The sequence below is a fragment of the Cutaneotrichosporon cavernicola genome, assembly GCF_030864355.1.
Source record: "Cutaneotrichosporon cavernicola HIS019 DNA, chromosome: 3".
NCBI classification, from domain to species: Eukaryota; Fungi; Basidiomycota; class Tremellomycetes; order Trichosporonales; family Trichosporonaceae; genus Cutaneotrichosporon; species Cutaneotrichosporon cavernicola.
The window spans coordinates 1,751,192-1,763,355 of record NC_083395.1 but is presented as its reverse complement, the minus strand read 5'-3'; the positions used below and the strand labels follow the sequence as shown (position 1 = coordinate 1,763,355).

General features: G+C 60.8%; 6 protein-coding genes across 6 annotated transcripts; 2 read left to right on the top strand and 4 right to left on the bottom strand.

Moving 5' to 3' along the window:
* Positions 1–1,873: 1,873 nt before the first annotated feature.
* CcaverHIS019_0306640 (uncharacterized protein) lies at positions 1,874–2,681 on the bottom strand (the record flags this gene model as incomplete). The annotated part of the gene is made up of 3 exons (XM_060599136.1): positions 1,874–2,046; positions 2,286–2,387; positions 2,552–2,681. The coding sequence occupies 3 exons, from the start codon at positions 2,679–2,681 to the stop codon at positions 1,874–1,876; spliced, it is 405 nt and encodes a 134-aa protein (XP_060455859.1).
* Positions 2,682–3,278: 597 nt separating this feature from the next.
* Positions 3,279–3,788, bottom strand: CcaverHIS019_0306630 (uncharacterized protein; the record flags this gene model as incomplete). Its single annotated transcript, XM_060599135.1, has 2 exons — positions 3,279–3,477; positions 3,508–3,788. 2 exons carry the CDS (start codon positions 3,786–3,788, stop codon positions 3,279–3,281), a joined length of 480 nt encoding a protein of 159 aa, XP_060455858.1.
* Positions 3,789–3,872: 84 nt separating this feature from the next.
* CcaverHIS019_0306620 (uncharacterized protein) lies at positions 3,873–4,673 on the bottom strand (the record flags this gene model as incomplete). The annotated part of the gene is made up of 1 exon (XM_060599133.1): positions 3,873–4,673. The coding sequence occupies one exon, from the start codon at positions 4,671–4,673 to the stop codon at positions 3,873–3,875; it is 801 nt and encodes a 266-aa protein (XP_060455857.1).
* A 715-nt stretch (positions 4,674–5,388) lies between these two features.
* Positions 5,389–6,898, bottom strand: CcaverHIS019_0306610 (uncharacterized protein; the record flags this gene model as incomplete). The annotated part of the gene is made up of 5 exons (XM_060599132.1): positions 5,389–5,649; positions 5,682–6,034; positions 6,067–6,279; positions 6,315–6,435; positions 6,473–6,898. The coding sequence occupies 5 exons, from the start codon at positions 6,896–6,898 to the stop codon at positions 5,389–5,391; spliced, it is 1,374 nt and encodes a 457-aa protein (XP_060455856.1).
* Positions 6,899–7,608: 710 nt separating this feature from the next.
* Positions 7,609–10,226, top strand: IFM1 (uncharacterized protein; the record flags this gene model as incomplete). Its single annotated transcript, XM_060599131.1, has 2 exons — positions 7,609–8,552; positions 8,588–10,226. The coding sequence occupies 2 exons, from the start codon at positions 7,609–7,611 to the stop codon at positions 10,224–10,226; spliced, it is 2,583 nt and encodes an 860-aa protein (XP_060455855.1).
* A 284-nt stretch (positions 10,227–10,510) lies between these two features.
* CcaverHIS019_0306590 (uncharacterized protein) lies at positions 10,511–12,059 on the top strand (the record flags this gene model as incomplete). The annotated part of the gene is made up of 2 exons (XM_060599130.1): positions 10,511–10,790; positions 10,879–12,059. 2 exons carry the CDS (start codon positions 10,511–10,513, stop codon positions 12,057–12,059), a joined length of 1,461 nt encoding a protein of 486 aa, XP_060455854.1.
* Positions 12,060–12,164: the final 105 nt, after the last annotated feature.

The window sequence follows — 12,164 nt, the reverse complement described above, 5'->3', positions numbered from 1 at the left end:
AGGGCTCAAGGGCTTGAAAGTCACAGGGAAGCGCGCGACAGCATTCCTGACTAACAGCTCCTGGCTGCCAACTGCCATGATGCAGGATTCAAGAAGTCTTAAGGAAGGAATTATGCTTCACCACTCACCGCCACCACACGACATCTAGTTAACCAATATTCCCGGCCACGTCCGAGCTCGGCCTCGTTCGGAAGGACGGCCCTGGGTTAAGCTTGTTTCGCGTGGCTGTGCGCATTGCATTCTGGTGACCACCAGGTGCAGGGGGTAAGCCCAGGTTGCGGGATTGCGGAGCCAGACAAGGTTCAGAGGAAGTGGTAAGACGAAGCAAGGCCTCGGACGTGCAGGCACGTGGAAGTGGAGAGTCCTGGAGGGAAATTGTTGCCTGCGTTGTCGTTGTCTAATTAAAGAAGCAGAAGCCGAAGAAGGGACCAGAGCAATCACCAAGGTGGTCATGGCCGCAGCACGCCGCGGGGCTGGTCTGCCGTCTGCGGCCTGCGGAACTGGGGTGCGGAGAAGACACGCGTGGTCGAGTGCCATGTGCGGCTTTGCTGTGAATGGTTCGTGGCAGCTGGGTGGCAGAGGCTGCCACTGGTTCGTGATGACCTTGCGTGACCTATTCGTGGCAGACCTCACTAAGGACACACGTGTTCCACGTCGAAATCTCGCCGCCGTACTCAAGCGGGCGTGACTCGAGGGTATGAGGACTGGGCTGCGGGCCGCGGTATGGTTGGGCCACCGACGCCGTCCACCAGTGCAGTTGCACAGGAGGAGCCACCTTGTCGTCAGACTTGCTGCGCTTGGGCTGTGCGTTGTCCACAGAGCATGTACGCTGACGGAGTACGCGCGTTGACGCGAGTGTAAGAGTCGCAGTCGAGTGTCCGAGGCGTGCAAGCTGGATTTCGGGTACTGGGAGGGAGAATACATGAGCTCACTTGGAACGCTGAAGCCGATACGGCCATACGGATCAGTCTCCGTCAACCTAAGCAACCAGCCATTGGCCTTCGAAACAACAAGCCTCCATCTGTACTCGGGCCATATCCTCGTTGCAGAGCTCACCAGCTCCCACATCCTGTACTCGGAACACTCACGACCGCGTGCATCGCCCCAAGCGGCGTCATCGAACACCCAAACTTCAGCACGCCGGCTCAAATCGCCTCCCTAAAGTAGGCTATCATCGCCTCCCTCTTAGCTCAGTGGTAGAGCGCGTCACTAGTATCCAGCCGACTTGAACGAGTCGAGCGGTGCATGACGAGGCCAGTCGTTCAAGTCGGCTAGGGGGAAGTGAGCAAGGCTCGATCCTTTTGCTTAGCATGGGGCCCATGCGCCAGCCTGGAAGACCTGGTTGTGCCCACTCCGCAGATGGGGCAGGGAGGGAGAAAGACCTGCAATTGTGCGCGGAGGCAGTGGAGATCGCGTGTGAAGCCGAGGTCCTCCTTTGAGATGCGATGGGCCAGATCGGGCGGTACTTGAGTGCTCTGGGACAACCCTTCCCTTCTTGGTCTGGGCCATCCAGCACCGGCTGAATACCATGGATGACGTCGTCTCGTGAAGACAATGACGGCCAGCGCAATGGCGGTCAGTACGATGGCATGATTCCATTGGGGAAACGGGTGTTGTTGGACGGCAATAGAATGCTACATGACGATGATAGTGCGATCGTCGCATGGGGTTGGAACCTGGCGACACGGTGATGAGACTGTTGGGTCGCTGGTTAATGGCACGGGCCCCGAGGGCCTGTTGCGCATGCCGTTCGTGCGAGTCAATTCCAGACGGTGAGTCGTCAGCCCGTGCGCTCCTGATTAGCGTTCGAATAGCATTCGTCACTCTTCATAACGTGTATGATACGTCTTCTTCCGTTCTCCGTTTTGCAATTCTAGAGCCCGCCGAACTTCTGCTCCTTGTCGGCGATGAAGAACTCCTTCCCTGTAGCTGCCTTATACTTGTCGCGGATCATGTCCGAGATGACCTCGTCCTTCATCTGCTCGGGGGCGGTCTCGTTGTCCTGGGGTCCCTCGCCCAAAACGTGCTGCTGGACGAGGTCGACGCCTGTTGGTGGAATGAGTCAGGCAGTGGAGCGGAGGAGGGGGTAGGGGAATAGGGGGTAGGGGAACGCGGAGTGTCAGAGGAGTCGAGTGTGAGTGTAGTCGGCGGAGAAGGAAACAAGGGAAGCGGAAACGGGGGGAAGGTGGGGCCGTGGGACAGGGGAAGGTGGGAAGGTGGGAAGATGGGTCAAAGTGATGGAGAAGGTCGTCAACACCGTCCTCTCAGCATCTAAGCAAACTCACCCTTGTCAAGGTAGTCCTCGTTAGCCTCGCCCTGGGCGCCGCCGCCGCCCATCGAGTTGAGCTTGTCGCCGATGTTACCGCCGCCCGCGAGGCCGGCAACGACTGGGATCAGCTCTTCTTCCGGAGAAGGAGGTGAGGAGGGGAGGAGGGGGAATGGGGCGCGGAGGAGGCAAGGGCAGCGGGATGCGGGTTGGGTGGGAACGGTGGTTGCTGTGGGAGGAGTGAGAGAGGGGGATGGGGGAAGACGGGCGAAGGAAGGTACTCACGACCGCCGATGCCGCCGCCGCCGCCGCCGCCGCCCTGCTGCTGCTGCTGCTGCTGCTGTCCGTCCTGGGGCTGCTGCTGGCCCTGGCCCTGCTGACCGAGCTGACCCGCGGCATTCTTGAGGAAGTCCATGATTGTGTTAGATGAGCTTGGGTAGTGAGTAGTGGAGGGAGAGAGAGAAAGCAAGATGAAAGGGCGTGAGACTTGCTTTGAGCTTAAGAAGGGGGAGCAGTCGTGGATTGTGTCGATCGATGTACAGTCGTACCGTCACGTAGAGAGGGTAGAGAGCGGGCACGCGTGACAATCGAGGGAAATGATGTCATGATGTCATTCCCTTGGCCAAGGCTGCAGCCAAGACTACAACTTCAATTAGTTCCTCCTCGCGTCATTCTTGTTTTATCCCCTTGCATGCTTTGCAACTACCTTTTGGATGACATGTCGAGGTATGAAACGCGGTAATTCGCTGGGATTGAGGGTCATGTCAATTAGGTTCGTCATGTGGCAGTTGCGATCGACAGGTTCCTTTCAACATCCTCACATCCAGGATCAAGCTGGAATCTAGATCCCCGTCCAATATAGCTCTTGAAATCAACGTCACACCACCACAAAGCATGAGCATAACTGGCCACTAACACGATCTACGACTATCTACATGGGCACATCTGAGCATCTTGAGCACGGTCCACAAGCTCTTTCACCATCTCCTTCTGCCTCTGGCAGACCTCCTTCCTAATCGTGGCTCGCAAACACCCGCAGCCTCTGCCTGGAAACGCGACAGATCTGCGTCAGCCCGTCCGCAAAAAACTCACGACCAGGACACATGTTACGCGCGCCGCGCTCGAGGTCCGCCCGGCGGGCACACACCTCCCCTGTCGAGCGGTCGACGATGATCTTGCACGTCTCGGCCGGCGACGGCCCGAGGTTGAGGCTACGTCAGCTGATTCATGGGGGGACATACTACCACGCAAAGCCGAGGGAGGGGCCTCCGTCGGTGAAGTTGGGAAGGGCTGGGATGGGCCGCGGGGTAGTCGCCACGATGTGGGGGGTAGCGGGGGTGGGAGGCGGGGCTGAGAGGTTGGGACGGTTGGGCGATGGGCGCGGAGTCGCGTCAAGGGACAGCGCGTCGAGGGTGAACTCGCCGATCACCTCGGGACTGGAGGAGGGACTGGGGGGTGAAGTTGGCGCGTAGGTGGTAGTGATGGCGGGAGAGTTGGGCGAGTACGGAAGAGGGGAGGGCATGTTACAGGGAGCACTGAGCGGATTGAAAGGGCGTGGCATTCTCGGCATAAGGCGGCTGGAGATGGTGGACGGGTCACGCGTGAGCTAGGTAGTATCACAGTATGGCAGGCTAGGTGGGCGGTTGGGCAGCGTGGAAGGCCGCTTGTCGGTGGGAGGGGGGCGGGTGGTGAGGGTGCCTCGAGGGTGGAGGAGGCCGTCGACGGCAGTAAGGGAGGGGATGGGGTAAGTGGGCACGGTGCCGTCGCGGTGAGGGCTGAGGATACGGCTGCGAGTAGCGGCCATGGGAGGTGTCGACTGAGGCCCGTGGGTGGGCGCGCGGGGTGGCGTCGACTGGGTATGGCTTGTGGGCGCGGATGGGGTAAGGGGCTGGGTGTGGGCCGTGGGGCCCATGGGGAGCGGCGGATGTGTGTGGGTGGCGCCTGGCGGCTGGTCCGCGCGGGTGCTGACGATGTTGTCGAACGCCAGGATTGGATTGGGGTTGGGGTTGTACCTGGGGCGGCTGCCCATGGAGTGACGCTCGGGAGCGGAGGCGCTCTGGGTTGCAGGGTTGGCCGTGGTGTTGAGGTAGGTGTTCTGGATGATGCCGTGGGCGTTGATGTTCATGTGGTTCTTCTTCATGGACCCGCTACTATGGCGGCGGTTGGACGCGTCGCTGATCTTGTCGTGGCTTTTGGTGTTCACGCTCACTGCTCTGCCCTTGGTGTGCCCGTTGGCACTGCTTTTGGTGCTGCCGTTCGCCTTTGTCGTGTGGGAGACGCCGTTGGTGCGGTTGCTGCAGCTGGACCGATTGTTGGTGCCGTTGACGCCGTTGATAGGGACCTGGGTTGCCTGGGACTTAACCTTGGGCTGTCTGGGCTGTCTGGGCGGCTTGGACGGCGTGTCCATCACGCACGAGTGTGCGTGGGGGATGGGGTTGTGTGAATAAGTGGAGGATGGATGGGACGTAAGTGTGTATGTGTGGGACCAGGTGTGGGTGTGTACGTGAATGGAAATTAGGATATGAGCGGGTGATTCGACGCATCTTATATGGTTCGGAGAAGGTCTGGCTGGCGCTGGGAAGCCTGGCGACGGCTGCCGCGGGGAACGGGTGCGGGGGACGGGGAGCCTTAGCGGGACAGATCGGATGAGGGGAGACTGATGGTGGCTACGTGAGGGCTGGTCGCGGGAAGTGCGTCTGAATACGGTGAGGAAGGGCCAAAGTGGCAGGGTGGCGCTGTGGCAGTGGGTGGATTTGGGCATTGTGTAGCTTCGTCTGCGTATTGACGCGTGTGTAGCATGTAAAAACTTGAGGCTGAACAGGCTTGGTGTGTAAGCATTCAAAGACACATGCCTCGACGTACATGCGGGCGCCGTATGCATGGGCTTGTGGGAGTCGAGTGACTGCGAGTAACGTCAGCTGGCAGACAGGAGCTGATACACCTGCGACGCGATCACGATCTGGTCGCTAGTCAGCTGCCTTGTCGTATCAGCATCAGCAACATTGAACGGTGTCTCATTCTACTTCTACTGTGGATGGTAGTACAATGTACAGTGGTGTACAGAGTGGTGTGGGGTTGTATGCTGTGATGTCTGCAGCAGATGTGCTTGCTTCTTCATGCTGCTAAAACTCGGCGTCGGTGCGGAACATGCGGCGGTTCAATTGCCCCTCGTTGAACGAGTCTGAGCGTGCGCGCCCCGGCGTTGCGGACCGGCTGACGTTGGCCATCTGGTACGCGCTGACGCGCGACTCGAAGAAGTTGGCCTTGCCCTGCAAGCTGATGAGCTCCATCCAGTCGAACGGGTTTGTTGCATGGTACAACTTGTCATAACCAAGTGCGACGATTAATCGGTCCGCCACAAACTCCATATATTGGCACATGGACTGGCGTCAGCTCATTCTGTGGGACGACGTACCCCTGCATTGATGCCAATCAGGGCACATGGAAGCGCATCCGTCAAGAACTCCTTCTCGATCTCGAGGGCCTCGCCAACGATCCTGTGCACCTCAGTTTGCGAACAGCGGTGCTTGAGGTATTGGTAGAGGAGACACGCAAAGTCGGTGTGCATGCCCTCGTCGCGGCTGATCAGTTCGTTGCTGAACGTCAAACCACGCATGAGGCCGCGCTTCTTGAGCCAGAAGATTGCCGCGAACGACCCTGAGAAGAAGATGCCCTCCACACAAGCAAACGCGATGAGGCGCGTGCGGAATGGCATTTCGGGCGTAATGTACTTGAGCGCCCAGTCGGCCTTTTTCCGGATGCAAGGGACTGTCATCAGAAACGTCTGTGCTATGACTCACTGTTATCAATTCCCTTGAACAGGAAGTCCTTCTCTTCTGTCTCTTGCACATACGTCTCGATGAGGAGCGAGTAAGTTTCAGCGTGTACCTGTTCGATCATCGTCTGGAAAGCGTAGAATGCGCGCGCCTCGGCGATCTGCACCTCCATCGAGAACATGGAGATGAGGTTCTCGCCAACGATGCCGTCTGATGCGGCGAAGAACGCGAGGATGCCTGTGATCAGCTTGGCAAACGACAGGGAAGCTCACGGAGAATGAAATAGCGCTCATTGTCGGTGAGCTTGTCGTTCCAGTCGTGCAAGTCAGTACCCAGGTCCAGCTCTTCCGCAGTCCAGAAGCTCGCCTGCGCTTGCTTGTACGCGAGCCAGATCTGCCGTTAGCTGCCGCTGGAGGTCCCTTCAGCACACCTCTCGGTACTTGATGGGAAAGAGCACAAAGCGGTCCTCGGTCTCGCGCAGAATCTCTTCCTCTTCTTCTTCTGGGAAGCGGCGTGCTGGCGCCGCGAGCGTATCTGATGGCCCAACTTGCTTCCTGGCCTTGGTGTCGTGCCCATTACTGGATGGTGCAGATGGAGATTGGGTGGTGTGTCCGTTGAAATGCCCGTTCGTAGCGCCATTAGTCGCCGGGGTCAGCTCCTCGAGCTGTACGCCTGCCATCATGTCGGATACCCGCCTGTCGTAGGGTGCACGATGCTTGTCGATGCGGATGACCTCTGTGAGGTCTTCGGCGCTGGTAGCAGCGGAGCGGACAGAGGAAGAGGATGTTGTCCTAGAGGGCGCGTGGATAGAGGTGGGTTGTAAAGGGTGTGGTTGTGGCGACAGGATCGCGGCCATGCTGGTCGTTGCAGGCGGTGTTCGGGCGGTCAGGGTTCGCCTGCCGGCGATGGGTGGTGGATGGATGGTGGTCGATGTCAGGTGTCTCTTTGATGTTGATGAGATGCGATGTGAGACACGGGTGTTAGATGGTAAATGACAAGGTACGATCAAGTCCAGTCAACTCTTTACCTCTCCGTTCGTCATGCCTCACCTCATATCTACCATCTCTGGTGGCAAAATTATGTTATCCTCACGTGACATCCACGTCAGTCTCGCGTGGCACTCATCTGCACCCTTGGCTGGGCCCTGCAAAAGTCGGGAGAGGAGGAGGAAGCCTTCCTCCACTTGCAACCTCCATCTCTTCCCATAAAATGAGCGTGAGCATCTGCAGATGCTCCATGCTCGCTCCGCGCGTCCGCAGCGCGGCTGTCCAACTCCGCGCGCTCCATGTCTCATCCGCACTCGGCAAAACCAAGCCGATGGCCGCGACGAACTGGGGCACACCGCCGGCGAGGTCCCAGTCCCCGGCCAGGCCTCAGTCTGCAGCCAGACCCCAGCCCCCGGCCCCGCGCCAGACCCCGGCTACGCCCGAACCCCGCCCCGCCCGTTTTGCTACGAACTGGGGTCCGCCGCCGGAGCGCAAACCCCAACAGCAACGGCAACCTAACCGCGATTGGCCGCCACAGCGTCAGCGATGGGACGCCTCCGACGACGGGCCCGGGTTCGGTATGGGTAGGCCACGAGGCAATCGCCGGGAGGACCAGGAGGGCGGTGCCGAGCGGTGGAACCGTGGACGCCGTGATGATGGTGGGCGACAGGACCGCGGTGGCCGAGGCGACGTGGGCGACCAGGATGGCGACCAGAGGAGGGATCGCGGATGGCGGCGTGACGACGGCAACCTGTCTCGCGGTGGTGACCGTGGACGTCGTGACGACGGCAACATGTCTCGCGGCGGCGACCGTGGGCGGCGAGAACGCCAGCAGCCCGACCGCAATGGCGGACGTAACGGAGATGGTGTCAGGACGCTCAGCCGGAGTGTGTCTGAAGCTCCCGAGGATGGTGCACCGGCACGCGTGGGCAAGCCTGACGAGGGGGACGAGGCTGGGAGATCTGACGTTGAGGAGGCTGGAGACGAGGAGGGGCGCGGGCGGCGACGCCAGCAGGCGGCATCGCGCTCGCTGCTCCACTCACATCGAGAGGAACCTGAGTTGCCGGCCACGCACCACCACCGCTCCAAGGACAAGAAGAAGAAAGGTGAACGCTTCAACAAGCGCGAGTGGGTGCTGGACGAGGAGAACGACGCGGAACTGGCCGAAATGGATGCGCTCAAGCGCATGCAGGAGGAGAAGGCTGCGCGTGTGCGTGCCAAGGCTGCCGCGGAGGCACGCAAGGCCCGCGAGGCGCTCGAGAAGGATGTCTACATCCCCGGCAACATATCGGTTGCGCAGCTTGCGGACAAGTTTGGCGTCAAGGTCATGCACCTTCAGCGCAAGATGGTCGAGCTCGGGATGGGCGAGGACGTGCGCGGCGCGGCGTTCCTGCTCAACGTCGACGACGCAACCTCCCTCGCCCTCGAGTACAACCTCAACCCTATCATTGATAGTGACCGCGGCTACAACATCTACCCCGAGCCAGAGGACGACCCAAGCAAATCTCCCCTGCGTCCCCCTGTGTGAGCTTGAATTCGTGTAAGCCAGCTGACTCCAGGGTCACCATCATGGGACATGTTGACCATGGCAAGACGACTCTGCTCGATGCGCTGCGGCACACGTCTGTGGCTGCCGGCGAGGCGGGCGGCATCACGCAGCATATTGGTGCGTTCTCCGTCCCGCTCTCGTCGTTGCAGAAGGACGCCGACTCGGATTCTACCATCACCTTCCTCGACACGCCAGGCCACGCCGCTTTCACGGGCATGCGTGCGCGTGGCGCCAGCGTCACCGATCTCGTTGTACTGGTCGTCGCTGCCGATGACGGAGTCATGCCCCAGACCAAGGAGGTCATCAACCTCGTGCAGAAGGAGGGTGACAATGTGGGCCTCGTTGTGGCGATCAACAAGTGCGACAAACCACAGATCGATGTCGCCAAGGTCAAGGCTGGTCTCGGTGCCGAGGGCATCATCCTCGAGGAGGACGGTGGTGACGTCCCCTCCGTGCGCGTCTCAGGTCTCGCCCGCCTGGGTCTGGACGATCTCGTCGAGACGCTTGCCACGCTTGCCGAGGTACGCGACCTGCGCGCCCGCGAGGACGGCAAGGCTGAGGGCTGGGTGCTCGAGTCGAACGTCGACAAGGGCCTTGGCACGGTCGCGACCGTGCTTGTGACGCGCGGTACGCTGCGCGACGGTGCCCCGATCGTCGCAGGCAACACATGGGCACGCGTGCGCACAATGACGGACTCGGCTGGCAACCCAGTCGGTGAGGCGGGGCCAGGAACACCCGTGTCGGTCACTGGATGGAGGGATGTGCCGATCGCTGGCGACCAGCTGCTCGAGGCACCGTCCGAGGCCAAAGCCAAGTCCTGTATCGATAACCGCCTCCGTGACCAGCAGCGCAAGCAGCTGGCGGAAGACGCCGAGGTTATCAACATTCGCCGTCAGGAGGACCGCCTGCGCCTCGAGGCGGAGCGCGTCGAGGTCAAGGCTGCCAAGGAGGCAGGTGTGAGCGTCCAGCAGGCGCTGCACAATGCGCGCCGGGCAGCAGCCGAGGCGGCGGACTCGGGGCGCAAAGAGTTGCGCCTGATCATCAAGGCCGACGTGAGCGGCACCGTCGAGGCGGTTGTGGGCTCGCTGAGCGCTATTGGGAACAAGGAGGCTGGGGTCAAGATCGTGCACACGGGCGTTGGCAATGTGACGGAAAGCGACGTGATGTTGGGCGACGCGGCGGACGGCACGGTTATTGGGTTCAATGTCGTTTGTCCGCGCGCGATCCAGAGCGCAGCGAGCGACGCCGGGGTCCCCGTCATCACTGACGGCGTCATCTACCGCCTCATTGACAATGTGCGTGCGCGCGTGGCGGCACTGCTGCCACCACGCATCGAGACGCGCGTCATCGGTGAGGCAACGGTGAGCATGATTTTCCCCATCAAGAGCGGCCGCAAGGTAGTCAAGAACATCGCCGGGTGCAAGATCATGAACGGCACGATCGCCAAGGCGGACAAGGTGCGCGTGCTGCGCGACCGCGAGGTTGTGTTCGAGGGCTTGATGGACACGCTCAAGCACATGAAGAAGGACGTGCTCGAGATGCGCAAGGGCACCGAGTGCGGAGTTGCTCTTGAGGGCTTTGACGACATCCGCGAGGGCGACCAGATCGTGACCTTCCAGACGTTTGAGGTCGCGCGCGAGCTCAACTGAGCGAGGATAGCACCCTTCTCTGTACTACTCATAGAACACTACATGGCATACGCATCATCATGCATATCATCCTCTCTCCAGATTACATACGTCTGCCGCCTGAAACCTGCTGTCCTCAACGTGCAAAAAAGCCGTCGGGAAGCGGTGACACAAGCCACATGCTGGCAGCAATACGATGACGCTCGCAGTCAGGCACGGAACCAGAGCCGCAGGGCTGTGCACCACCCTGCCCTCATTAACTCGTAAACGACCCGCTGAATGAATTCTCCATCACACACTGCACCATGGTGTACGAACCCGCCTCCCCTTCCTCCGCAGCGGCTAGCCTACTCGACGCTACGGTTCCCGAACCGCCCCCGTCCTACGCCGACGTTGAGGCCGAGTCCTCCGCCGCCGGCCCGTCGACGGGTGGCGAATCGTGGCCTGCCGCCCTCACGCCCCTCTTTACTGGTCCACCGAATGCCGAGCCCCTCATCTCGCATGACCGCGCTGCCGCGCTGCCCGAGATCCCAACAGCCAATTTCGTCGGCCGCTTCGAGACGGCCGATCCGCGTCTGCAAAACCGTGAGTCATTTCTAAACCCCACGTCTATGTCCTGGCTTCCGCCCGCTTCCCACCGGATCCGCACCCTCCTTGGGCAAGCTAACCGCAGCCAACGCATTGTATGACTTCCTTCGCGCCAAGGCCCTCACGGCGCCGACAGTCAACGTCCGCGCCGCCGCTTCCCACTGGGAGACTTCTCAGCGCACGCAGCTCGTCGTAGAGCGCGGTGTGCCCCGCCAAGTTCAAGCGGGACAGCGCTTCCGCGTCACCGACTTTGACTTCACTATCGACATGAGCAAGGCCGTCGCGCACGAGTCCAACTCGGCCAATATCTCCCTCTTCACGCTACCTACCTCGATCCCCGCCCGCCGTGGAACTATGGGCCGCACTTTCGGCGCGTCCGTCGCGCCGTTTCCCGGCTCCCGTGCCGTGGGCCGCACCCCTTCCCGTGCAGAGAGGGCGCAGTGGGACGCGTACGCCAAGTTTCGGTACGAGCGGGGTCGCGCACCGTGGAGTGACATTGCGGGCGACGACGAATTCTGGGCCGGGTATAACCGTAATGGACAGGGGATTGCGCTAGGAGGTCGCGAAGACGAGGAGGCTCTCCTCTCATCTCACCATGGCGAAAGCGAGACGGCACTGCGTGCATGGTGCGATGCGTACACGGCTGACCCGGGACCTCTGAAGTCGTTCAAGCTCACCAAGACCGTGTATGGATGGGACATTGCGGCGCTGCGTAAAGCCATCATGGGCGCGATCCACTCGACCGGCTACATTGCCGAGGACGACCAGAGCGTTGTTGTCGACATCACCGTCGCAGACGGCGACATCATTGTGCGCCCACCCAACCTCTGCTCGAAGTACTACTACGGCTGGGGAGTGGGCCACATGATCATGATGCTGCTGTTCTGGTGGGCCGTGCCCCTCATCTGGCTCTGGCAGAGGCTAGATCCCCGCGCCGGTGGGCCGTACGAAGTCACGGTGGCGGCGTACGGCATGAAGGTGTACCCGCCGCTCCCGAACACGTTCAAGAATGAGTCAGTCGGGCAGGCGCAGCACCGCCTCGCATCGCTGTTCAAGACGCACCCCGAGATCCCAGCCAACCCCCGCCTTCAGCGCGGGCCAAAGGGGGTGCATTACCTCCTTGGGGAACGGGAAGGCCAGTGGTTCCGTGAGTGGGAGGAGCGGATCCGTATGGCAGTGCGCATGCGCCACGTCGGCGAGCTCGAGAATCCTCGCGTAATCGATGATGGGATGGAGGGACCTGAGCTTGATGGGTACACCGAGTAGAGTTGTAGTTCCCGTACACGTATGTTTATGTTTATGTGATTCATGTTCTCGTCGGCTGGCGCGTTTGACGTGAGAGTGCGCCGGTCAACGCAAGCAAGGAGTATA